This window comes from Tympanuchus pallidicinctus, unplaced genomic scaffold (genome assembly GCF_026119805.1).
Source record: "Tympanuchus pallidicinctus isolate F22 unplaced genomic scaffold, pur_lepc_1.0 scaffold29, whole genome shotgun sequence".
In the NCBI taxonomy this organism is placed as follows: domain Eukaryota; kingdom Metazoa; phylum Chordata; class Aves; order Galliformes; family Phasianidae; genus Tympanuchus; species Tympanuchus pallidicinctus.
Window position 1 is genome coordinate 3,776,093 of NW_026294746.1, and position 23,319 is coordinate 3,799,411.

General features: G+C 47.4%; 1 protein-coding gene and 2 long non-coding RNA genes across 8 annotated transcripts in view; 1 reads left to right on the forward strand and 2 right to left on the reverse strand.

Annotated features, from left to right (window-relative positions):
• Window positions 1–25: 25 nt before the first annotated feature.
• LOC128084852 (uncharacterized) lies at window positions 26–3,384 on the reverse strand. The gene is made up of 2 exons (XR_008208702.1): window positions 3,038–3,384; window positions 26–484 (listed from the first exon to the last, which is right to left on the reverse strand). It is a non-coding gene; the product is annotated as an uncharacterized LOC128084852 (long non-coding RNA).
• Window positions 2,179–16,864, forward strand: LOC128084853 (uncharacterized). The gene is made up of 4 exons (XR_008208703.1): window positions 2,179–2,481; window positions 7,798–7,971; window positions 15,703–15,773; window positions 16,464–16,864. It is a non-coding gene; the product is annotated as an uncharacterized LOC128084853 (long non-coding RNA).
• The window catches only part of CASZ1 (castor zinc finger 1), a 148,291-nt gene continuing 138,120 nt past the window's right edge, over window positions 13,149–23,319 (reverse strand). For 4 of the 6 annotated variants that reach the window (XM_052691425.1, XM_052691426.1, XM_052691423.1 and 1 more), the window contains 4 exons: window positions 21,539–21,687; window positions 19,792–20,026; window positions 18,101–18,394; window positions 13,149–14,781 (listed from right to left, as the gene is read on the reverse strand). In XM_052691425.1, the coding sequence (XP_052547385.1) occupies window positions 13,520–14,781; window positions 18,101–18,394; window positions 19,792–20,026; window positions 21,539–21,687 (1,940 nt within the window). In that variant the 3' untranslated portion in view covers window positions 13,149–13,519. The remainder of the gene's footprint in view (window positions 14,782–18,100; window positions 18,395–19,791; window positions 20,027–21,538; window positions 21,688–23,319) is intronic. The other 2 variants (XM_052691424.1, XM_052691427.1) reach the window with 2 other exon arrangements.

A 23,319-nucleotide genomic window follows, 5' to 3' on the forward strand; every position in this document is an offset into this window, starting at 1 on the left:
GTGGAAATTCAGTCCTTATAAAATGTTTTCTTGGTGGTTGGTTTATTTTCTAGCTGCTCCAGTCCTAGGTTATGTCAGCAGGAGGCAGCGCAGAGAATGGTGGAAATGCAATACACAGCTCAGTGCAGACAGCTGCGACAGTACCGTAATTCTAGGCTGCCTCCATTGTTGCAGAGGGTGAGATGGTGGATCGTGGGTGAGTAAAATGCAGCTCCTCTGGTCCCCTTCCTCCCAGCAGGAGGCTCTGCAGGGTGCAGAATGCAACGCCGCACTCCGTTCCACCCCAGCAGCAGGAGGTGCTGAAGGCAGTGTGTGAGATATCCCATGGCCCTCAGCCTTATCTGCCAGCAGAGAATGCGGTGCCGTGTCCCGTGACTGCTCTGAGCCCTGCCATGTCAGTACAGAAGCCATTGAAAGAAGTGGCATCCAGCACTTGCAGCTACTGCCGTCCCATCTTTGTTCAACAGAAGTATTTGGCTCCCTCCTAAAAAAGAGGGATTTACTTGATTCCTGAGTATTTGGGTGTCTGGTACACAGTGACATTTTCCTGCTCAGGGGGAGCGAAAGGAACCTTCATATTACTGTATTTAGACCTGCTGCTGGATGTGATGATTTCTCATTCCTTAAATGGACGAATATCTTCCCCAGGAGTGAGTGTGTGTGTGTGTGTGTGTGTGTGTGTGTCTCTGCTGTTTAACGTTCACAAAGAACGTCACATTTAGCTAAAACAGGGCAAATTTGAAAGTGTTTAAAAGGACAGATTTGTATTAAGAGATGGCACTTTTCATTTCTCCAAGCCAAGAATCCTCGTGAAAAGAAAACACGACTGAACACGAGGATGTAATGAAAAAGTATTGTCCTGCCTGTGTACATTTTATATACATAGAAGGTTTTGAAAATAGAAAGTGCCTGGACAACAGCAGTTGGTGAAATGTGGAAAATATGTTGCTGAGGTATGTGCCTTGCAAAGTGACTTACGAGGTTTACAATACAACCATCTCTGAGGGTTCATTTTTTCCCCCTTTTCCTTCATGTTACCCGTGTTCAATCCATTTACCATTAAATTTCTGCAGAATAAAAGGTAGATTTCCTCATCTACCCTTTTCACTCTCTTAGCTTTTGCTTCTTACAGCTTTTACCAGCTGGATAGGTCATGTTTTTTCCTTTCCCCAACCAGATACAAGTCCCAGCAAATTCCCTCGTAGTCCACAGCTGAAAAAAAACCATCTCTGAGCCTCCTGATGGGGTCCTATGTACTCTGTTGAAGTGACCTAACCCTCCAGCATAGAATTTGGAAGAAACCAGACCTTCTTAGCAGCTGGTATTTTTGGGAGTCATGAGTGTCACTCCTCAGTCTCTCCTTTCTTGTCTCTCAGCAGCACAGCAGGAGTTTCAGGGCAAGTATTTTGGTCTTGATGAACCGTACTGACTGCTAACTTGTGATTATTATTATTATTATTGCTAAAAACAAGCTTCTTGTATGAGCTGCTGCGTGAAATGTTTAGCCCACCAGACAGTAGACACTGAGAGTGCCATCATGTTACCTGAAAGGTGACCAGGTAGTCAGCCCTTCTTCTGCACACACAACAAGGCAGCACAAGCAGTCACTCACCCTGTGGCTTACTCAAGGACTGTGTAACCAGCCTTGGTTTTGGCACAGAAAGAAAAGTAACAGCATGGGCAGGTGGGTGCAGTGGGTTTACTGCATGGTTTCTATGGGTTTTTGGAACTAAGAAGAGAGAGAGTGAAGAGAACTAGCTTCCTCTGAACAGTGTCATTTGAGCACATAGCAGTGAAGCCCTTTGAGCCTGTGTTCTCCCCTAGGGGGGATAATGTCAGGCTGGCACTTTCCAGTAATTTGAGGATATAAACCCTCCCCTTTCAATAGCTGCAAGAGAACGTGGGGAGCTCAAAACATGTGACAAAGTGGGAAAGGATTAAGTGAGACACGGCTCCTGATCCTCTTTGTCCAACCCTCCTCACCCCCAGCTGTAACCAGTTGGCCCTACGTGCACCTTTGTAGAATCAAGAGTTCCTTTATTGTATTTTGATGCCCAGGGTGAAACCTAGCAGTGTGTGAGATCAGAAGGGATGGACAGCAGGGTCCCCCATGATCTTGCTGTTTGCTGCCCAACGTTTTACAGAACATTTTACTTGCAGTGTGCCTCAGTTTTCCCAGATGATGGCAAAATTACCATCTGGTGTGCACTGGGATGTGACAAATAAAGGCTGCAGAGAAAGCAACTTGAGGAAGCAGATTGCATTGTAGGTCCTGCAGGTGACACAAACTCCCCTTATTGGCTGTGCCCTGTGGTGCAGTGATTGCAGCCCCCTGCCCAGCTGCAGCCACTCTCTCTGATTGCTTGGCTCCTCTGGCCTGGACTGCACAGCTGTGGGTGATGAGCTGAACCACCCCCCAGGTTTAGAGGCAGACATTTTAGATGTGGTCTTTGTGTGGTGGAGCTGAGCTACTTCTAGCAGGTAAGTGATTTTTAAACGTTTTCTTTCTTACTTTTGGCTTTGGTGGAGTGGGTGAATGGGGGAGAATGGGCTGCTTTTCCAGGGGTACCTTACTTTAGTGTGAGGTTTACTGCAAGGTGGCAGCAGGGCAGTAGGGAAAGCTGTGATGCTGCCTGGAGTAGGGCTGAGGGAAAAAACAGTCTGCTTAGCTGCTTGTTTGCAATGCTTGCTACAGAAATAGAGGCTGCTTTTGCCTTCGCTTTGGTAGGGCTGTGTGGTACCTGAAGAAACCTGGGCTGGATAGCAAGGCCACGTAGCTTTTTGTTGCAGCCTTGCCGTACTGAAGTCAAGATTTGTAAAGTTCTTCTGTGTGGTGGAGCCTCGTGTACAGCACCAATTGTATGTGCTGGTGAGCCAGCATGCCAAAGCCTGATACCAAGCCTGAGCTCAGTGCCTTCCAGTCTGGGCTTTGAGCTCTGCCCCACTGCAAGTGCACACCTTGTAAGGGGCTTGGCCTCCAGGAGCTGAGAACACAAATAAAGCAATGCTGGGAGGTGAAAAGGAGGAAATTATTTACCTGAGGGCACAGGAGAGAGTGTCCAGCTTTCTTAATTTTCTCTTTCATCCTCACATCTCCCAGATCATTACACTTCCTCAAGAGTCAGGCTCTGAAGGCACCTTTTGAGCTGCGTCCATCTGTTGTATTGATGGAAGTCTGGACCTTACCACTGCCTGTGCTGTCAGGAAAAAAATAGTAAATAAGATAGTGGAAGTGTACCTAATTGAATTCATGGGGAGCACGAAGGACACAGGGAGTCCAGGTCCTCCTCTTGCTGAGCACTGGAGGCTCTGAGCTGCACACTTGTGGATCCAGGGGCTGGCATGGTCTCTCCCAGCTCAGGGAAAAAAACAATCCCATCCTCAAAAGGGAGCAAGCACTAACCTAATAAAGGCACCAGCTGGACGAAAGGAAAACCGGCTCTTTGGAAAAAAAAAAAAAAACCCTTTCATTAGAAAAATAATATATTTCATCCTAATAAGGTAAAAATATTTGAAATGGGGCAGAAGTGAGCACTAGGCAGCATCTGTCAGGCCCTTTCTGGAAAGGGGAAGATTATTAAACTCAATTATAATTTATTTTTGTAAAGTGTCTTTCAGACTAAAAATCTCCCCAGATGCTTTGCAAGGACTGCTCAGGGGTTACTTGCAGCATGGAGCATCTCAGTGTGCCCCTCTTCCCTGCAAGCCCTTCTTTTCTGCATCTACTGAAGGATTTAACCCTTCAGGTTTTTCTCTTCTGTTTTTGTGCGAGTTATGAGAGATCTTTTATGATGTGAGCTGCAAGAACATGCCCAAGGAGTGGAGGGGCAGTTGAGGTTGCACTGTTTTTCTGTTTTAGATTAAATACTTGGTTTCTCTAGGACAGTTCCTCCTGATTGAGGAGGTGATTGGTTGGTTAGGATTGATTCAGAGCATCCAGGACTACGACTGGCTTCTTTGTTGCCTATTTTTCCCTTTGCCAGCCTTCTTGTCCATCTCTCAGCCACTTTATCTGCCTGGTGTGTCTGGTTTGTCAGCCCTCCTGCTGCTGGTTCCAGCCTGCTGCCATGCCTGCCTGTCTCCTCTTGCCCCATGCTTTTCCCCTTTGCTCTCTACACTTCAGACACAGGCTGCTTCCAACTTTATCCATTCACTTTGATAAGCTAGCTAAGTAACTGACTTAATTAAAGTTGTGTGGATGTTCCTCCATCCCTCTGAACAAGTTTGCTTTAGTTAAAGCATTTCAAACTGATGTGTGCATGGACAGAAGGCTGTGTGTTAAACTGCTGCTGTCCTCCAATGCAGATGCATGGTTTGGTGCTTCCTGCCCTGGTACAGCATGAACAGCAGGTTTCATCTCTGTGTGCCTGCCTGTCTGCTGCTATGGCTTCGTTTGTTCCTTGCTGTACGGTGATAGCAGCCCTTCCCAGCAGCAGACACAGGTTCAGGGTGAGATGGAGGCAGGCAGTGGGCACAGGACTGTGGGCGACAGAGGGGCTCAGGGCTGTTGGTACCAGGAGCACGAGACAGAACCCTGCCCTGTGGGAAGGGAAGAGGGCAGGCCGGGCTCCTTAGTCTGCCTGTCAGATAAATCTTGGTCTGTTTACTTAAATCCTCAGTGTTTCTTCATTTGTTTGTTTAAAAGTTTCCCTGCCAAAAAAGAGCAAAAGGAAGGAGGGAAGCTGCCTCCATTGGCCACCCCCACAGCCAGGATGGGGCTGGGGCACTTTGGGGACAGGAGGAGCGGAGGTGGCAGAGCACCCTGCAGCCTGGGGTCACGGCCCTGCTCCCATCTGCAGAGCACCCAGGTGAGGGACCCAGCGAGCTCCACCTTGCCACCAAAAACTTGTCCTCCCTCCTGTTGTTTTCTCTCCCCACAATAAGTGAGACAAAAGAGAAAGTAAACCAAAATGTTGCAAGGTCACGGAAAAACTCTGGAAGTGCATTACATACCCACAGCTTATGACTGTAGCGGGCACAATAAACATCAGCCCTGCAGGTCCTTCACATGTTGGTGTGTGCTGTCACCCAGACTAGGGGCTTCCCTTGTCCCCTCTTGAGTACTATGCAAACCTGCAGAAAATAGGCATGTACAAGAATGCATACACATAGTCATGTGTGCTCTCACTCTTTCCCAATTTATTCAAATTAAACTTAAGTTTACCATTGATTTGTAGAGAGAGAGACAGGAATCTTTTATCTGTGTATGTGTGCGTAGTTGAAGTTGGAGTTTCACCAGTGAAACTCCAAAGTTCTTGGTGATCTGCATGCTTTTTTGTTTGCAATGGGTACGGGCTGCTCGTTGACTTTCAGAGAGGTCTTAAAAGTTCATGTTCCAATTGAAATGAAATGAGATTTTACTGTCAAGTTGCAACAGCTTCAGTCTTCAATGGAATGCAAGTGGGGGCAAAGGAAAGAGGGGGATCTGCTTAGTTTCTATCCTTCCCCTTTCCTCCAGAGCTCCCTCTGTGAAAGGCCTTGCAGTGACCTTGCAGGATGGCACTGTGTGTTTGTAAAGCAGTGTGCCTGACTGCACCAGCCCACAAGTGTGTGTGGAACTCAGCTGGGCCGTGAGCAGTCTGTGTGCACTGTGCAGCAGGGCTGTTGGTGCCAACGCTTACTTTATGGAAGGTTTGTGCTTTGTATTTATAGAATCATAGAATGGCCTGGGTTGAAATATAATGATCGTCCAGTTCCAACCCCCCTGTTATGTGCAGGGTTGCCAGCCACCGGACCAGGCTGCCCAGAGCCACATCCAGCCTGGCCTCGAATGTGTTATTATGTCCAATGCAGACTCATAGCCAGGGACCCTGACTGCTGCTCATCTACGCTGAAATCCCATTCCATTCCAAATTTCATTCTCTAGAGGTATGGAGATGGGCTTATTTAACAGACCTATTTCCCCAGCAAGTCTCCTGTCCTTTCTTGAAGTCGGCGTGCTGTGTGAAGCCAGTGCTGAGCCTCAGTCCTTGCAAGCTCTGAGTTATGCCCAGTATGTGTTGTGCGTCATAACAGCTGCCTTTCCTCTACCAGTAAGCATCAGAACTCAGAATTTCCTTCTGCCTGGGTGTAGGAGGCATTGTGCTACCAGAGTCACCATCCTCCCAGCCAGGCCTGCTTTTCTGCACTTAGTGCTCATCTGAGCAAGCTGTGAGGAGTTTCTGTGGCACTCGTGGCTCTGCACACCTGCTGGTGACTGCTGGGCATCCTGTGCTCACAGCTCCTGTGGGACGGCTGCCTGCTAAAGAGGAGCGCAGTCTGGAGCTGATGAGTTTGTAAGAAAGATTGCTACAAATGGAGTGAGTGCCTGCTGCAGTATGGAAACCATTCCTTGTCGGTCTGGACAGAAGGAGAGGTGTAACCCAAAGTACTGTTTTCCTAGTAACCCACATAAATATCCACGCTAGGCTCTGTAAGAAGTACTTAGACAAATTGTGATGATCATCTTTCAGAGCCACCAGGATGGCCATTACCCCTGCTGCAGGCCAGCACTGATAGTCTGTTGCCTTTATTTCTGTCTGCGTTGGCCCATGTGGCTCAGCAAGGACAGGTCCCTGTGCTAAGGCTGGTTTATTTAATGACATCTGAAAAACAGGATGATGGGAAGCAGCAGCAGAACCATCTGGTCTCCCATTCTGTGTCCTAGAATACTTGGAATGCTTCTTCGTTTGAGGTAGTTGAACTTTTGCTGCCTGTTTTGGTTTTAAGTCTTATGAATCATATGGAAAGGGAAAGCAGGGCTCTATTTGGGCTGGGCTGGTGCTGAGGGATGTTCCTGCTGAGGGTGCCTGTGCTGGTGGCTGCTGCTTATTGCTTGTCACGTGCTGAAGAGCCAATGTCCTGTGCCTCTGTAAAACAGGCAGTGTAGTTTTGTGAATACATGTTAACTGTGGGGTTCTGTGCTCAAAAAATGCTGTTACAGGGATTGGCTCGATGTAATCAGTGTACAATAGCAGCAACAGTGCCCAATTGTTGTCCAGACCTTAAAGCAAGATGCCTTGCTGGGTGTCTGCTGCCCTCCCTCCTGGAGGCTCTGAGTGCAGTGGATGCAGAGCTGCAGCATCACCCATCGCGAGGGCTTGGAAGGAATGCAGTAGTGAGGCTTTGATTTGTTCAACTCGCTGCCTCTCCCTCAATTTTAGCCATTCTTTTATGAAGTGCAGTGAGAGTTCTGCAAGCAGGCAAGTTCCAGCAGGAGCTTCCAAGCTGTGAGTCGTGTCATGTCCCCTCAGATAGACTGTGATGTAAAAATCCCCGGTGCTGTGGGCAGAGCTCCAGAGAGAGCAAACCTCTGCTCTGAGGTCGGATTAGGAGCATGTTCAGATAATGACATCTGAAAACAGGATGGCTGGGAGCTGCAGCAGAGCAACCAGGGGGCTTTGAAAGAGAGAGCAGTCTAATCCTCTCTGCTAATAAGGAGGCAGCTCCTGGCAGTGCATGGGGCTCATCAGGCTCTGCTGTGCTGCTCCTGGGTTCTCTGACCGGTGGCAGAGGGCAGCAGGCTCAGACACCCAGCTGCTTTCATTGCGGGGAAGAGCAAAGCAGGAGGAGTTTGCTTTGCTTTCTTTGGGTAAAACGAGAACTTTGCCACTGCTCCTTGCCTCCTCAAACAGCTTGTTCAGGTCCTTGTCAATTGGCACCTGCTGCCTGTGCCTATGTGCCTCATAGAGCATGTAGGGAAAGCCTGTTTCCGGAGCTGGTGAGGAAGCGCCCAGGCCTGGCGTTTGTTCAGGTAGAACGGTGGGAACAAACTGCACTGAGCACCCAGGGTTTATCTTACCTGTTGTTCCTTTGCAGCTGGCACTCACGACTGCTGGCTCGGCTGCTCCAAGGCAGTGCTGTGGCAGTGTGGATGGAAGGACAAAATCTGCCCTGAAAAGGACTTTCTCATCCTCACCGGCAGTCACTTCTCTCTGCCAACACGTGGCACGTGCAAGTGACAGCAGCAGGAGGAAGCTACAGAGGGGCCAGGTAAGGAATGCTTCCTTCTAGATCTTGGATGTGTAGTGTACAGTTTTGTGTAGCCTTGTGAAGTTCCATCACGATATCTGGCTTCAGCATTGCATTTTGGTTCTTGTCAGTGAGATGACTGGTCCCACGCCTTTCATGCAGACAGGATGGCCCTTGATTCTCTTTTGATAGGGTGATAATCACACAGCTCTAAATTTAGAGGGCTTTGGATGCCACTGTAAGGTTTTCTGTGTGTGCCAGCAAGCACGGTGCTACCTTGGGTCCCAGTTTGCAGACTGAGGTGGGAAGGGAAAAGTCAAAACGCAAGTGGCTGCATCTCTAATTCACATCCCCCATCAGCAAATCACAGAGGCATAAGCATTGCCTGTTTCCTGCTATGGGGAGAGTTTGAGGGAACTGGGATTGTTTAGTGTGGAGAAGCCTCCAGGGAGACCTCATTGTGGCCTTCCGGTTCTTGAAGGGAGCGTAAAAACAGGAGGGGGAATGAGGGTGGATAGTGATAGAAGAGGGGGGAATGGTTTTAAACTGAGACAGGGGAGCTTTAGGTTGGACATTAGGAGGAACTTTTTCACCCAGAGGGTGGTGATGCGCTGGCACAGGTTGCCCAAGGAGGCTGTGGATGCCCCATCCCTGCAGGCATTCAAGGCCAGGCTGGATGTGGCTCTGGGCAGCCTGGGCAGGGGGTTGGAACTGGATGAGCGCTGTGCTCCTTTGCAACCCAGGCCGTTCTGTGATGCTGTGACTGATCGCCTCCATCACTGCCCTGCTGAACGTTTCAAATGGAACTGCAGCAAGGCTGCTTAAAAAGTTCGAGGCCAGAGTCCATAAAAAGAGAACTCTGTTCTTTTTGCACTTATCACCGCAGTGCTGGTGCTAAAAGTGGCTGTTAAGGGGGTGTGGGGGCATCACCAGGGCTGCGGTGCTTTAGAAGACCCGAACTGCTCTGAGATGTGTCAGCTGTCCAAAAAATAAAACACCTCCTCAGTCAAGAAGACAACTCCATCACTTGAAACTTTGGTTGTTTTTTTTTTCCAGTTTTTATTGAGTGAAAATGTCAAACCTTGCATCAGTCATGCAAAAAAAAAAAAAAAAAAAAAAAAAAAAATCAAATAAATAAAACACATATATTAAATTTCTAATAGCACTAAATTCAAGTGGAAAAATATTCAGTTCTTAATAACGCAGGTGCTGAAGAGACCAGATTCAAGTAAATCAGAGCACACCGTCCTGTTTAGGGTGGTTTTTTTTTTCACTTTCTGCATTTTTGTCTCAAAACCTATATATATATCTATATATCTATATATATGTATATACATATAGATATATACACACACACATATATATGTGCATACATATTATTTTTATATTTATATATATACACATACATATTTATAAAACATTAAAAAGAGCATTGGTGGTTCAAGCATTTATTTCCCCCCTCCCCCACAGAAAGAAAAAAATAAAACAACAACAAAACAAAAAAAAATTACACATTTAAAATTCAAAATGAGCTAGCAATGGCTTATAGTCCTAGTGTGCAATATGGATATTACAAAAGGCTAGAATTCTCCCTCTTTGTCTTTTTTTGTCTTTTTTCTTTATAGTTTTATGAATTTTTTTTTTCTTTTTTTTTTTTTTTTTTTGCTACATTGGAAAAAAAGTTTTTCTTTTTTTTTTTTTTTTTTTTTCTTTACAAAATTCCTTCCACGCAGACTTTTAATCCAGTTGAGTTTGTGGCTAGAAAGAACCGTCTAGTCAATGGTTTTGATTTCGTTTTTTGCTCCTCAGCAGTGAATGGTAGCAGAATCAGGAGGGTCCATCCCAAGGATTATTTTGTTTGTTTTTCGTTTTGTTTTGGACAGAACAGTTCCGTTTCCTCTCTCTTTCCCCCTCCTCACACAGTTTGCTCTCTCTGGTCGTTCTGTAAGCACTTACAGCATCGTGGCAATGGTTCTGCCGATGCGATCGCATGAAGCGAAGAACCACCCCTCTGCAATGGGCCCCTCTCTGCTCCAGCTCACAAAGCGTTTGCTTAAGAGTTTTGCTGAATTAAAGCCTGAGCACGGCAGAAAAAGACGGGCTTAACTTTCTAAACTTCTCGTTGTTGTTGATGGATGCAGTGAGAGCTTTGCAGGTACAGGGCTGGGGGAAGGCAGGGCAGCACACACCAGGCAGGGCCATGGGGCACAGGTCAGCCTCTTGGGAAAGGACCTGCGTTCCCTGTGCCAGCTCCTGGAGGAGAGGTGATAAAGGATGGGGAGAAAGGCCGAGACACTGGGGAGAAGTCAGGTGCCTGGAGGGGGAAGGTGGTGTGCATAGATAAACATGGGCCCCTCGGGCACACTGAGCCGCATGAAGGAGGTGTGGAACAGCTCTGCATCAGCACAGCAAAGAGCTGCTGAGTGCAGCTTCCCCTCTCCTCTGTGCCTCGGCCTTCTCCTGCTGCCTTGTGGTGGTTCAGTAGTGCAGCTTGGTGGGGTGGGCTGGGGTAGAGGCACAGACACTGCATGTAGCAGCAGGCATGGCTCCTCTGTCCCCAGTGGTACTGAGGTGCCCCAGGGAGTGCCTGCCTTGCTGCTTGAGCAGCCCTGCTGGCTGTGCTCAGAGGATGGGGTGTGAGGGCAGGGGCTCCACGCTGACCCCACAGAAGTCAGTTATGTCCATTGGGTGCCAAGAGAAAACGTCTGGTGTGCAAGATGGGGCCTGTGCTACAGCTGAGGGGCCTCCTGCAGCCCATCATCATACGATGTGAGTGGCTGAATAGGGGAAAAAGGGACAATTACAGAACCTGCAGCAAATGCCATTAAAGCAAAGGTCTTTGCCCCATCTCAGTTCTAGAAATTCCAGGTCTCTGTTCCCACACTCAGCCCCAGAAACGGGAGCTTCGTTACGTGTGCTAGAAAATACACAGCAGAGGGCAGGGGATATACCAAACAAAACAAAAACAAACAACAGAATGAAACCCTGTAAAAATAAAAGCCACACAAAATAACTGATAGAGGAAAAGAACTCCAAAGTATTAAATAAACTACAAACTAGTAATAACAATATTTCATTTGTTTTCATTTGTTTCATCTCTACAAAATTCAAGTTAAAAATTCGGAATCGTGCAGCTCCGGTCAGTGCTAGGAGTGTGAAGTCAGCCTCAAACCACAGAGTTAAGGCCCCCCTCCCCTGCCACCCCCTACAAACAAACACTACATTGAAAAAAAGAAAAAAAAAAAAAGAAAAAAAAAAATTGCACACAATTAACCGTATCTAAGGGCTTTACAGAAGGCAGGTGACCCCCCTCGTCCCCCTGGCATTGGTTGTTTCTCTTTTGTTCTATATATAGTAATAACCTTTACAGAAAAAAAAAATACTGTACAACTTCTCAATTTTTTTTTTGCCTTTCCTTTTGAAGCATCATCCGAACATTCTGTCCCCACATGTACACAGCCGTGCTGCTTGTTTATAAATCAGACCTGATCTACACCAGTTCCTAAGGGATATAATTAAAAAAAAAAAAGCAATCTCAACTCCTTGAGGCCTTTATCTGTTCAGGGTAGAAACAAACTGTGGGGATCCCTCGGAGCTGAAGTGCTTGAGGAGGGGCTGCATGTAAGGAAACAAAAACCAACCAGGCTTAAAGAGAAAAAAGGACTCAGCTCAGACATGAGGAACCTTTCGCTAGGCTGGTGTACTTACAGACTGGCACTGACAGAGCTATGACAGAACGAGTCTGTACGGCTGGTCCTTCTGGAGCTGTGTGGATGCAGAGAAGCCCTCTTTCTCAGACTCTGGTGAGGATTTGGGGTCAGACAGCTACAACCTCACCTGCCCGAGTCCTGGGCAGTCTCCTGTAGTGTGTGTTCCCAGCCTGGGCTAGGAAAAGAGAGCAGGGAGAAGATGAACCTGTGACCAGGGAAAGCCCAAGCTTCCGGAGGCGGCAGGTCCCAGCTTACTAAATTCCACTTACTCATGCAATGCCTGAACTATCAGCCCTACTCAGGAAAATTTATCAGTATGGGCACAGAAAAGCATCATTTTTTAGCTGGACTGCATCCTGGCCTCTGCTGGCATCTCCCCACATCTGTCTGTGCTGTGCAGCTTGCAACAGCCTCAGGTTTTGTGGCTGCAAGAACCAAGGCTAGGCAAATAGCTTCGTGGGTGCTGCAGAATGGTCCCCACCCAGTGCTGAGCAAAGAAGTGGGACATCCCACATGGGATCCTGAATGCCTGTCTGCCTTCTCCCTCTTCAGTGGTGCCTTCACCCTCTTCTGGAAGTCACCAGAGCTACATTTTAGTCCGTGCAGAAAGCCGTGCCCATCTCCAGTGAAAGGCAGGGGAGGAGGGCCTGGAGTGGGGACATCATACCTGTCATCATGGGACTGCGTGGGGCAGAGAGCAAGTAGTATTTTCAAGGCTGCGTTAACGGCTGGGATGCTCTGCTGCGAGCACAGTGCTCCTTGTGCTGCAGCTCACAACCTCCTGACTCTACCGAGTCCTCCTGAGATGGGGATACTGAAGCACCACAAAAAAGCCTCACCCTCAACAGAGGGAAAGCACCTGGGGTTGGGATGAGATGGAACTGGATGGGAGTTGAACCCCAGCCCTCCAGTGTGACAAACCCTTTAACTGCCCGCTGCGCCCTTCCCGAGTTACTTCAGCTCAATCCCTACAGGCGGAACAGCAGGGATGGGGAGAGGTGCCTTACAGCTGTAGACAGAGAAAGTTTTACAATATAAATAGCATTCAAAATTATCATCATTAATAGTAAAAAGGATCTGGAAGAACAGAGGAGTGTCCCATTCCCACCCCTGCTCATTCATTAATGCATCCTCATTTGCGTGACAATAAATACCCACTCCCACCCTCTGCTGTCTGATGCCATCCATTTAATGCTGGAGAAAGAAGAGAGAGAGAGGGAGAAAGGTGGGGGAGAGTGAGCACCCCTCGCCCCCCTCCTTCCCACTGGCAAAAACTGAGCTAGTTGTCTTTGTGACACCAATTCCTTGCATATTATATATGTGTGTGTGTGTGTACATTATATATATAGAAGAGACACACACACAAATATATATTTCTACAATTCATTACCTGTTGTTCCCACCCACCCCCCTCCAAGAAGTGGAGATTATTATTAATATCGTACAACTGAAAACATGGAAAAAAAAAAAAATACCCAGAAAGAAAAATGGGGGGACAGAACCCCACCCATAACAAAGGGTCCCCAGATGGGCGCAGGCCCCATGCACCTTTCAGGAGACAAGGAAAAGCAGCTGGTACCCTCGAGGTTCACGTCCATATAAAAGGGTACTTTTCTGCTGCATCCTGCCCCTGTGTTCTGTGATCTGCAGAATGAAGCAATGCAGCACCAGTCCCGCTGCGAACCTGTCTCTCTTACGGGGCCTGTGGAGCATAGGTTTCCTTCCTTCCTCTCTCTCGTGTGTGTGGCACGGAGTTTGTATTTCATTTGCCGTCCCAATCTTTGTTCTTGCCTCATGTGGGGTCCCCTAAGTAATTCTGTAAGATCAAAACCAAACCACTGCTGCTGTTGTCTCTAGGATTAAGGAGAAGCTGCTGGAGCAACCGTAGAGGCTAGGGCAGCAGCGGGAGCCGGAGCAGGAGCTGAGGCTGGAGGAAGGGCAGGAGCTGCCTCGTCCTGCGGCCTGGAAGCATCACCATGGTCTGTGGAAGAAGAAGCACCCTCCTCTGGTTCCCCATCATCTTTAGTGGCCAGGCCCTCGGGGTCAGGCAGCGATTCTTCAGAATCCGTGTTCAGGTCTTCCTCTTCGTCATCTTCCTCGTCGTCATCATCGTCATCCTCCTCTTCATCATCCTCTTCTTCTTCGTTCATCTCCTCCTCGTCATCCTCTTCATCCTCTTGGGAAGAGTCATCTTCATCCTCCACCTCACCAGAGCCTGATGCTGCTGCCCCCGGCTCCGGAGGGGCGGCCCCGGCTCTGCTGGGGGAGGGCCCTTCAGCGACTTCTGACTGCTTCTTGCTGAGGTCCAGGGAGTCATTGAGGCCCACACCAGCCGCGTTCTGCAGGAAGAAGAGGGAGCTGCTGTTGTTGTCAGTGCTGAGGTTGAGGGAACTGTCCAGGTTGATGGAAGAGTTCTGGATGTCGTACTCAAGAGCGGAGTGGGCGAGGCCTTCGGGGCCAGGAGAGATGGCAGGCAGCTCCCCTCGCTCCTGCTTCTCGTGCTTGCGCTTGTGCGAGTCCATCTGCGACATGCCCACCACCGTGTGTTTGCAGCCAGGGTAGGTGCAGTGGAAGTGGGAGCACTTGAGTTTGTACTTGCAGTCGGGCACCTCGCAGTCCACGCTCGAGCTGAACTGGCAGAAGCCGGCAGCGCTGATGACATCCTGCTTGCCGTGGTGCTTACGGTGGGCCGTCACCTTAGTGCTGTCAGTGCAGCGGAAGCCGCAGCGCAGACAGTGGAAGTGTGTGCTATTGCCAGAGAACTGACAGTCTGGGAAGTTGCAACTCAGCGAAGACTTGAAGCGCTTGAAATCATCCAATACCAGGTTGTCAACGCGGTCGTGGTGCTGGGCGTGCTTATACATGTGGGTACGGCCGCAGAACTTGTAGCCACAATTCTCCCGCGTGCAGTGGTAGTGGGTAACCTTGAGAGAGAATTGGCAGCTGGAGTCCTTGCAGTCCTCGTAGAGGTCGTAGCGCCGAAATCCCTCCAGCATCATCCCTTCATCCAGCATCTTGCGTGAGGATGCAGTCTTGCGGCGCTTGCCAAACGGGGACATGTCCTCAATAATCCAGAAACGCTTTTTGGCCCCCGAGGCAGTTGGCATAGTGATGGTATTCCCTGAGGAGAAAAAGTGAAGAGTGCTATTGCTGACAGGTCTCTCCTCATCCCCTAACTGTCCTGGCAAGTTCTCTATTTGCACAGGCAACACCACAACAGTCCCCCCCAGCAGCTCATCTCCCGGCTCTCAGTAAGCCTCAGCTCTGGGGCTGCTGGCTGACTGGTGCTGCACATCACTTCCTTTGATTTTCAGCATGTCCCCCCTTGCCTCCAATTGCCACTCTTGTATAACTTAATATTATCCAAATACCACTGCTCCTTTTCTGTTTTGCAACTCTGAGAGTTTCTCCTGCTGCTCTGTTATCTCTAGTCATGCTTTCCTCTTAAACTAAACTTTAATGCAGAGGAGTTGGCTTCTTTCAGTCCAAGGGCTGATGTGTTTTACAGCAGTTCATTGTGGTTCAAGTAATAAACGAGTTTAAGCGTTTTCAAACCAGCAGGTGCACACTGCTTTCCCCTACCCAGGCTCCTTGTGAGCAGGACACCATAACACACTACAACTGCCAAGAACAGGCAGGAAGTGGAGGAAGATCCCATGTGTGATTGAAAGTGCAAGGGGGGGAATTTATAGAAATAGGATGGACTTTGGCCAGGAGACTGCAACATCCCTCACTGTAATGAGCCTACATATTACGATGAGTGCACTTAGAAAGACAGATGGACAGATGTTCAATGGGGCCAATTCTCATCACCACTAGCCAGCGGACTCCAAGAGAAAATACCAGTTCTACAGCTTTCCCATGGGTCTCAAAAATCACATGATGCCCCTAGTAAATAAAGAGCCCTCATCTATCTTCCAGTTTCATTCACAGGGCCAGCATAACTGGCTAGTGCTCGTGTCCCCTAGGATCCAGCTGACATCAAGGACTCGACCTCATTATATCTATTAACTTTTTTTTCTTCCCTGCTTACTATTTCCAGGATCAAAATCTCTAGGACCAACATGCAGCAGACGAGGTTGGAGGCAAGAATTTCACACCAGGTGCAAAACTGTGAGTGTAATTGGAAATTATAGCTTGCAATTAAAACACACGTTTTTCCTTCTTTGCCCTCCACCTTCATGCTGAAATTGCCATCCTTTTAAAGAGAGGCACAATTTGAGACATGCAGTGCATGGGACCTGAGAATCCAGAGCAGCCCTTATCCTCGTCCAGGAAACTGAGGCAACAGTCATTTGTTCAAATGCTGTGGGATCGTTTTCTCCTTGCTGACAAGCAGGTATAAAAGCAATGGATGCTATCTTTGCTATACCTGCCTTGCTAGCTTGCAACTCTTTAGATGAAAAGGATTTGAACGATTATCCAAGGAAGCCTCCAAACATTAAACGTACACCATACTGAAAGGTGCAAGTCTACAGGCAGGGTAGCAGCAACCTGACCTCCCCATACAGTGGCATCCTGGTGTGCATGGGCCATACAGGTTGCTGTGTGAGCAGAGAGCAAAAGATCTTTCACATCCATTCATCACGTGCACTTGTGCTCAAACTGCAAATAAGAGCACCAGTTTGGGGCATGCATGCTGAGATCATTGTGGTGGAACTGCACACGAAGGCTACTTTAACCAGCTGCCAGTGAAAGAGTAGCTTTCTATCACTGCTTATTTTCTATTAGCAGTAGAGTCCGCGACCAGATCATTCTGCATCCCCCCTTGCAAATGTACTGTAAAGTCTTCTCTGCTCCTAGGCACACCTGGACAAATCCCTGCTATCCACATCAACTCCTTCCTCCCCCACCTACAAGAAATTACAGCCAAACCACCAAGTACGGATGCTATTCTTGTTTGCCTTCACATAGTACTACAGGATGAGGCATTGTAAAGAGAAGACAGAATATCTGGGAAATAAAGAGAATTTGGAATCTGACCTGTTTAAAACTCGATGCATTTGCTCAGCTTTTACAGCAGCCCAAACAGATGTGCTTAAAACTTCAGCTGAACCAATTTTGTTTTCCTCATACAGCAAAGTTTCAGAACGAGGGTATGAAAAAGAAGACAACCTGCTACACTCATCAGCCATTGGACAGCATTCAGTCCCTAAAGCTCAGCTGGAGATTATGAACCTCAGCAGATTTCATCCCGACCAAATCTCAACGGTAAGTGCATGCCATAAGCTTGTCTTTTCAACTAATAACAATGTAAACACTTCAAAAAAGTATATGAAGATCAATAGGTAAAAATAAAAGAAACTTAAAAATATGTGATTAGAGGAAAGAACAGCACAAAGTAAGATACTGTAGGTAGCATGCAAATCAGTTAAAAATACAGTTTAGCTTGTATTTTGGTCACTGGAAAACACTGTTCTGGATGGGGCGGATGCTTCTCCAGCCAAATCCCATGACAAAAGCCTCTGAACTTCCAAGCAGAGCTGGTCCTCCAGCCATACTCCCCACCATTTGCCCCAGATTTGCATGTTACTACACATGCACACACTAAAGCTGGCAGGAAGAATGACTGGGACATTTATAGGCTGCCAGAATCCTCTTTAGTGTGAAACAAATATGCTCTTGATTAACTAGAAAAGAGCTGGGAGTTGGGAAGAGAAGCCAAAGCTGAGACACACCCTAAAAACCATTCCAGCCAGAACGAGAATCCCCAGCCTGAGCCACCTCTGATCTTAGTCACACATGGGAAACATGGCAGCCTGAAACTAAAGCTCTAAATGTGTTGTGTGCAGCTGTAAGAGCAGCTGCAAACAGTGAGTGTGAGAAACAGCCCGAGATGCCTGATGATGTCATCAAAGTGACACTGACTGTACTTCCCTCTGTTACTTGTGCTGAGGAAAGCAGCCCTGAATTTTATGGTTTTATATGTGACCAGGAAGCAGCGAGGCTGAAAGGAGCTATAAAACTACTGGAGCTGGGTACCCTGTCAGACAGTCACCTACCAAGATGTACGCAACACCAGTAGGCACTGGCCTAGGGGGCCCTGAAGTTCTAATGCCAAGGTCCAAGTTCATTAATGCTACAAGAGCAAAGGTTTGCTTTGTGGCCATCCTGCTGTTATCAAGAGCTGAAAAGTGAATTTTTACACTACGGGTTATTGCTCGATTTCTCTCATAGTTTGGAGTTGGCTTGAAAATTCTCTCAGGTATCTGAATTTTTCACAATGATCTGCTCTGCTTTTTGGCTGCCCTTCATAGCTGTGGTTACCATGTCAGCAGACAAAGGGAGCAGGCATGAAGGGCCCTTGGATAATGTTAAGTGAGACACAGAGTGACAAAGGCTTTTTTTTAACTGACTCAAAAGGTGCAGAGAAAAATGTGGGCAAGGTGAGCGGGGAAGGAGATGGGCAAAGGACACTAAGAGAGAAAGCAAAGTGTTACCTGCTGCATCCTGAACTAAGGGAACGTCACTTTTTACTGGAGTTGGAGTGGCAATGATGGGCGAAAACCCAGTGGTGCTGGCGGCAGGCATGACAATGCCTCTGCTGGATCCAAGAGTGGCACTGAGCAGAGAGTATGAGAGACAAGATGGAGAGAAAAGATAGGGGAGGGTGGGAATGGGAGACCTAAGCAGGGCTTGTGAGAAAGATGGAGGCAGAGGTGGAGGTTGAGGTTGAGGTGCATTGTGGGTAGCATCATCGGCAGCAGCAGTGGCAGTAGAAGGAACCAGGCAGCCTGGAGAACGTGGAGAGAAGAAAAAAAAAGCAGAAAAAAAGGAAAACAAAAACAAGAAACAAACAAACAAAAAGAAAAAGAAAAGAAAAAAATAAAATGAGAACCCAAGAGCGGAAGCAGTATGATGAAAATGGAAAATACATTAACAAATGTATGAAACAGAACTGTAACAGAGAAGAAACAGAAGGTGAGGAACTGACAGCATCAGGAAGAGGAAGGTTGTCTCTGCAGAAGGTGAGGTGGCTTTAATGGCATGGAGTAGCAGCCACAGGCTTTCAAGCAGAAATTCCTGCTTGTCTGGTCCTTGCACATTTCTGCTATGCCAGCTCGTGCCAACTAACAACCACGAGCCCTGTCTCAGCTCTGGGCAGGGGCAGTTGCTCTCTACCTGGATAGCAGTGAGGGGCCTTTTCCTAGGAAATGGGATGGGATGGTGCTGGAGAGAGTGCCAGAAATCACTGTCCCACCAAAGCTCTCTGGAGGAGCTTTAATGCCATGGTGCATCCACTGTCACAACGCAGCAGTGCTCATCTGATGGTAGCATATGGTTAGATGTGCTATTTTATAACCTTCATATATGTGCTATGGGAATGCAAAGCAGGAGAATGTTTGTGAGATTAAAGCAAACTGAGGGAGGCAGACTATCTAGAACACACCTCACCCTGGGAAGGACAGCTGAGAGATCCCTGAATCCACACTAGATGATAACAGAATTCATAAGAGAAACTGGACTTCTGAAGAGATAACTACGTAACAACTACGTGGTAACTATGGGGCAGGAGATGGCTGCTTGTTATCCTTGCAAGCAGGAAATAATGGCAGAAACTTATTTCTAAAAAGAGGAGAACGATGGCAGTCTCCTCTGTGTAACACTTTGCAAAGTGGCACAATGGTTTTTGCACGAGAAAGGGAGCCCAGTGAGCTGCTGTTACGTGGTGCTTTCTGAAGACAGGGCAGTCTTTTTTCCCCTTCTGTATCTAATATTTGCTATTGTACAGCCTTTCTGTACCTCAACACTATTAAAAAAAAAAGTCTGACTTCACACGCTGCACAAAAAAACCCCAAAAGATAACTGGGGAAATGCCAGGGACAGAAAGAGCCCCACAATTCTTTATTATTATTATTATTATTTTTAAAGCAACTATACAACTGGATCCAGTCCAAGACATGGGATAAAAACCTCTGTCCAGGGGAAAAGCAAGATGCACTGTTAGCTCACAGACCCTTGAGGTGCACTTTCTGATGCATCTCTTGTCTCAATGATGGAGGGAGCTAAGTTACAAGACACTACCATGAAACAAACACAGTTTATAAGGTGCACTTGTCCTTTATCCTCTCTTCATGAGTCAGTCTCCCAAGAGAGTAGGTAGCTGACTATCCGTGTCACCCCGCCTTACCTGCTGATGTACTTTCATTGCCCACTGGAGTGCTGGAGCAGCTGCGGTCCATATTGGAAGATTCAGAAGAGATCCCCCCAGGGCTACAGCCAGTGTAATCCATGTACTCATCTGTTTCAGTGTCCATCATGCTCGGGGGTCCCTGAAAGGAAGCTGGGGTTCCTGATGAGGCTGGGCTGGGCGCCATGCTGCCAACCTGGGGGAGATTTTCATTTCTTGGAGTGTGGCCAATAACCTGCAGCAAGAAAGCAGGATGGGGACTTTCACACCAAAAGCAAGATGCCAAGACCAAAACCATCTGTCGGCACGTTTATTTCTCTCTGCCACTGCTCATGAGGAATAAATGGAACATGTTCATGAGTGAAACCCACGGCACTGTGGCTAGCAGCATGCATCTTCCTTCACTGGGAGCTCAGAGCATTAAACTTGGCACGTGTATCCTGGTATGTGAATTGTGATGTGCTCAGAGGCTGGGAGTGTTAATCTTGGCAATGATATCCTGGTGCACGGATTCTGATGCATTCAGAAACAGGAGGTGTTGATCTTGGCATTGCTGTCTTACGGTGGTAGGTCCTGCTGCATTTAGGGACTGGGAGTACGACTACTGGCCCTAGTGCCTGCCTGCTGAGACATGCAATGGGATCACAGGCAGAAACCAGTGACCTGAGTGTGTGCTGCTGTGCTCATGCAGGTGCTGTGACCTGGTCACCACTGGATAGTTGCACCTGGACAGGTAACCAGAAGCAATGCATAACCAAATGTATCAGTAAGTGCCTACTAAGCCCTAAGGAATAGAGAAAACTGGAGTTAGGATATAAAAATACAGAATGGCAGTGGCAACACAGCGTGTAGCTTTGCTATACACAATTTCAGCAGCAGCAGTTAGTGGAATTAACCAATTAACTTAGTGACAGGGAAGAACAACTAAAAGGGACCTCTCATCCCCATGTTGTGCAACGAAAGGGGGTTCCCATCTTGCTTTCACAGGTGGCACCTTTTGCTTTACACATACCAGACAATGTCCTAAGGGGCAGATCAGTCACAGGGGTTTAAATAAAGCTTGCTTGTTTCATCTCTTAAGTCTGGGGGCGTTAAAGCAAGGATAAGAGGAGCAAAGAGGAGGTTGCAGGACTGCTGCCATTCTGCGCAGGTGGTCAATGCTGCAATTTGAATTTATTTGTGCAACAGACAAACCAGTTGCTGTCAGCTGTGTTAGGAAAAAAAAAGTGACTGCACTGCCCTGCGTAACTCCCAGTCAGCAGAGAAATGTTGAGACTGGTATTCCTCCCAGCTGAGGTAGAAGCAGCAAATAATTCTTTATGTGCAACAGGAAATGTTTGCTTTAACCAGTGTGTTCAATTCTTCCACATCCTAAGCACTTCAATTTTAATAAGCCAATTGGTGTATACTGAAGAGAGCAGGGAAGGAGTGCAAGTTGTAAATATGAATATTTCAGTGTTATCCTTTGAAATGTTTCTCTGTAGTACTCACAAGGAAAGGCTGTTTAGATTAAGTAATGCTTTGATGTCTACCCTTTATCATCTCTCCTCATATTACAGAAGTCAAAACAGCCAAAGCTAGCTTAGGTGAACTCGTGCTTCCCAGGTGTGCTCCTCAGTACAGACACGTATCCTTAAGACTGCTATGAGTGCCTTGGAATTAATGCAGTTCTGCAGCAAGTAATCAATGGTGCTATCACTACAGTCAGATCTACAATGTAAAACAAAAAACAAGACCAGTGACTCACCTGAGTAGGAACACGATCAAAATTCTTCCCCAGCATCCTTCTCATGTGCTTTCTGGCATGGGATGTCATTTGGTGCTTCAGCAGGAAGGAGAACTGGCAGCCTTCTCGAATACAGTGGAAGTGGCTGTTCACCTGGTTGTATTTGCAACCTGCAGACACAGAGCCTACATATGTAGTACATGAAAGGTACCAAGAAGATGACAGACCATAAGGAAGATGGTCTGGAGCCAGGACAAGACTGCTGTTACAGGGATTTCTGTTGGATTGGAGATTATCAGTGGTCACGAGCTCTCCAGGAGCAGTCATGAATGAAAATAGCGGGTTTGTTGTTTTTTGTTTTTCTTTTTGCCTGCTCAGCAACTGAAAAAGAGGGTTACACTTAAGAAGGGGACCAGCAGCAGACCAGTCCCATCCCTCTTTGTTTTGTTATAGAGAAAGTAACCATTATGTTTAGCAGTGTCCAATACACCCCAGTCTTAGCCAGTGCATTTTCTTTTCCAAAGGGAATAAAACCAAGACATTTGCCTGTATTGTCACATTTACAGTTGAAAATACATGCTCACAAGTAGATTTGAAAGGAAAAGTTCTTTTTCTCCCTTTAACTATGCTCTCTGAACAGAGGAACAGTCTCTTAGAAGCACCAGCTCCAGGACAGGACAGCGTACACTACCTGGTCAGACAGAAAAGTGTTTACTGCCACTCCAAATGAGCAGTGTAATAGGGGCGGCCACTAAACAATTTATAGAGCTGTGGTACACCACACTGCACAGAATCATAGAATACCCCAAGTTGGAAAGGACCCATAACACATTCTGCTCCTTGCAGAAACTGCCATGTATGCTGGCAGTTTGTGTATCTTGTTAACAGACTGTCCTGAATAGCAGCATTCTGCAGCAGACAAATAATGGCTTATTGCTCTGTTTTTACTGCAACATCAACAGTCGGGCTGTGCCTGCTCTCCATCATCCCCTGTACATCACCTTATGCACACACAGGCACAGAGCCCCAGCTGTAGTCATCTGTCTACACCCACTGCCTTTACTTACATCCCTACACACAGTTTTCACTCTCTCTGTACGTATACACAAATACACCTAGACTTACATACACAAAAACATATAATATCAATCTATTGATCTAATATGAGTGTGTTCACCAACTTTCACAGCCCCTCAAGCAGGCCAGTGCTTCTGCACCTGCTGTACGCATACTTAACCTACAACAGAGAGCTGCACAGCAAAACAGACATGCGTTTACATGCTGGTATGCTCATCTACACCCACACAAACACGTCCACCTACCCCATCCAGCACGCTCCCTGTCTCTACGTAGGCCAAAGCAGAGAGCTGGCTAAACATACACTTCACACACGGCAAGCCCAAGCTATAGGCACTTGTACATCCCAGTGGATGCGTGTACCCCTCCGACCCCAAAATAAACACTGCTGACACAGGCACAGCCCATAGCCATCTCGCTGCCAAGCAGCTCCTGAATCACCCAGCCCATCTTTAGCTCACAGACAGCGTTTTATGTGCAAGCCAAGTTGCTGTTTGTTTAGGTATTCCACTCCCCCACAGCCCCACCTCGTTTGTCCTCCCCATCACGTCCCGTTCTTCAGGATGAAGAACAAACAGCGCTGGTGGGATTGAAACGGTATCAGCAAAGGGCAGGTGAAGGCTCGCCCGTTGCCAAGGCAGCCGTGTAGGCTGGGTGTCATGTATCACTGTCCTGCTTTGTCTAACCCCTTCTATCACCTGAAACGCCTAAAGTTGAGTAAATAA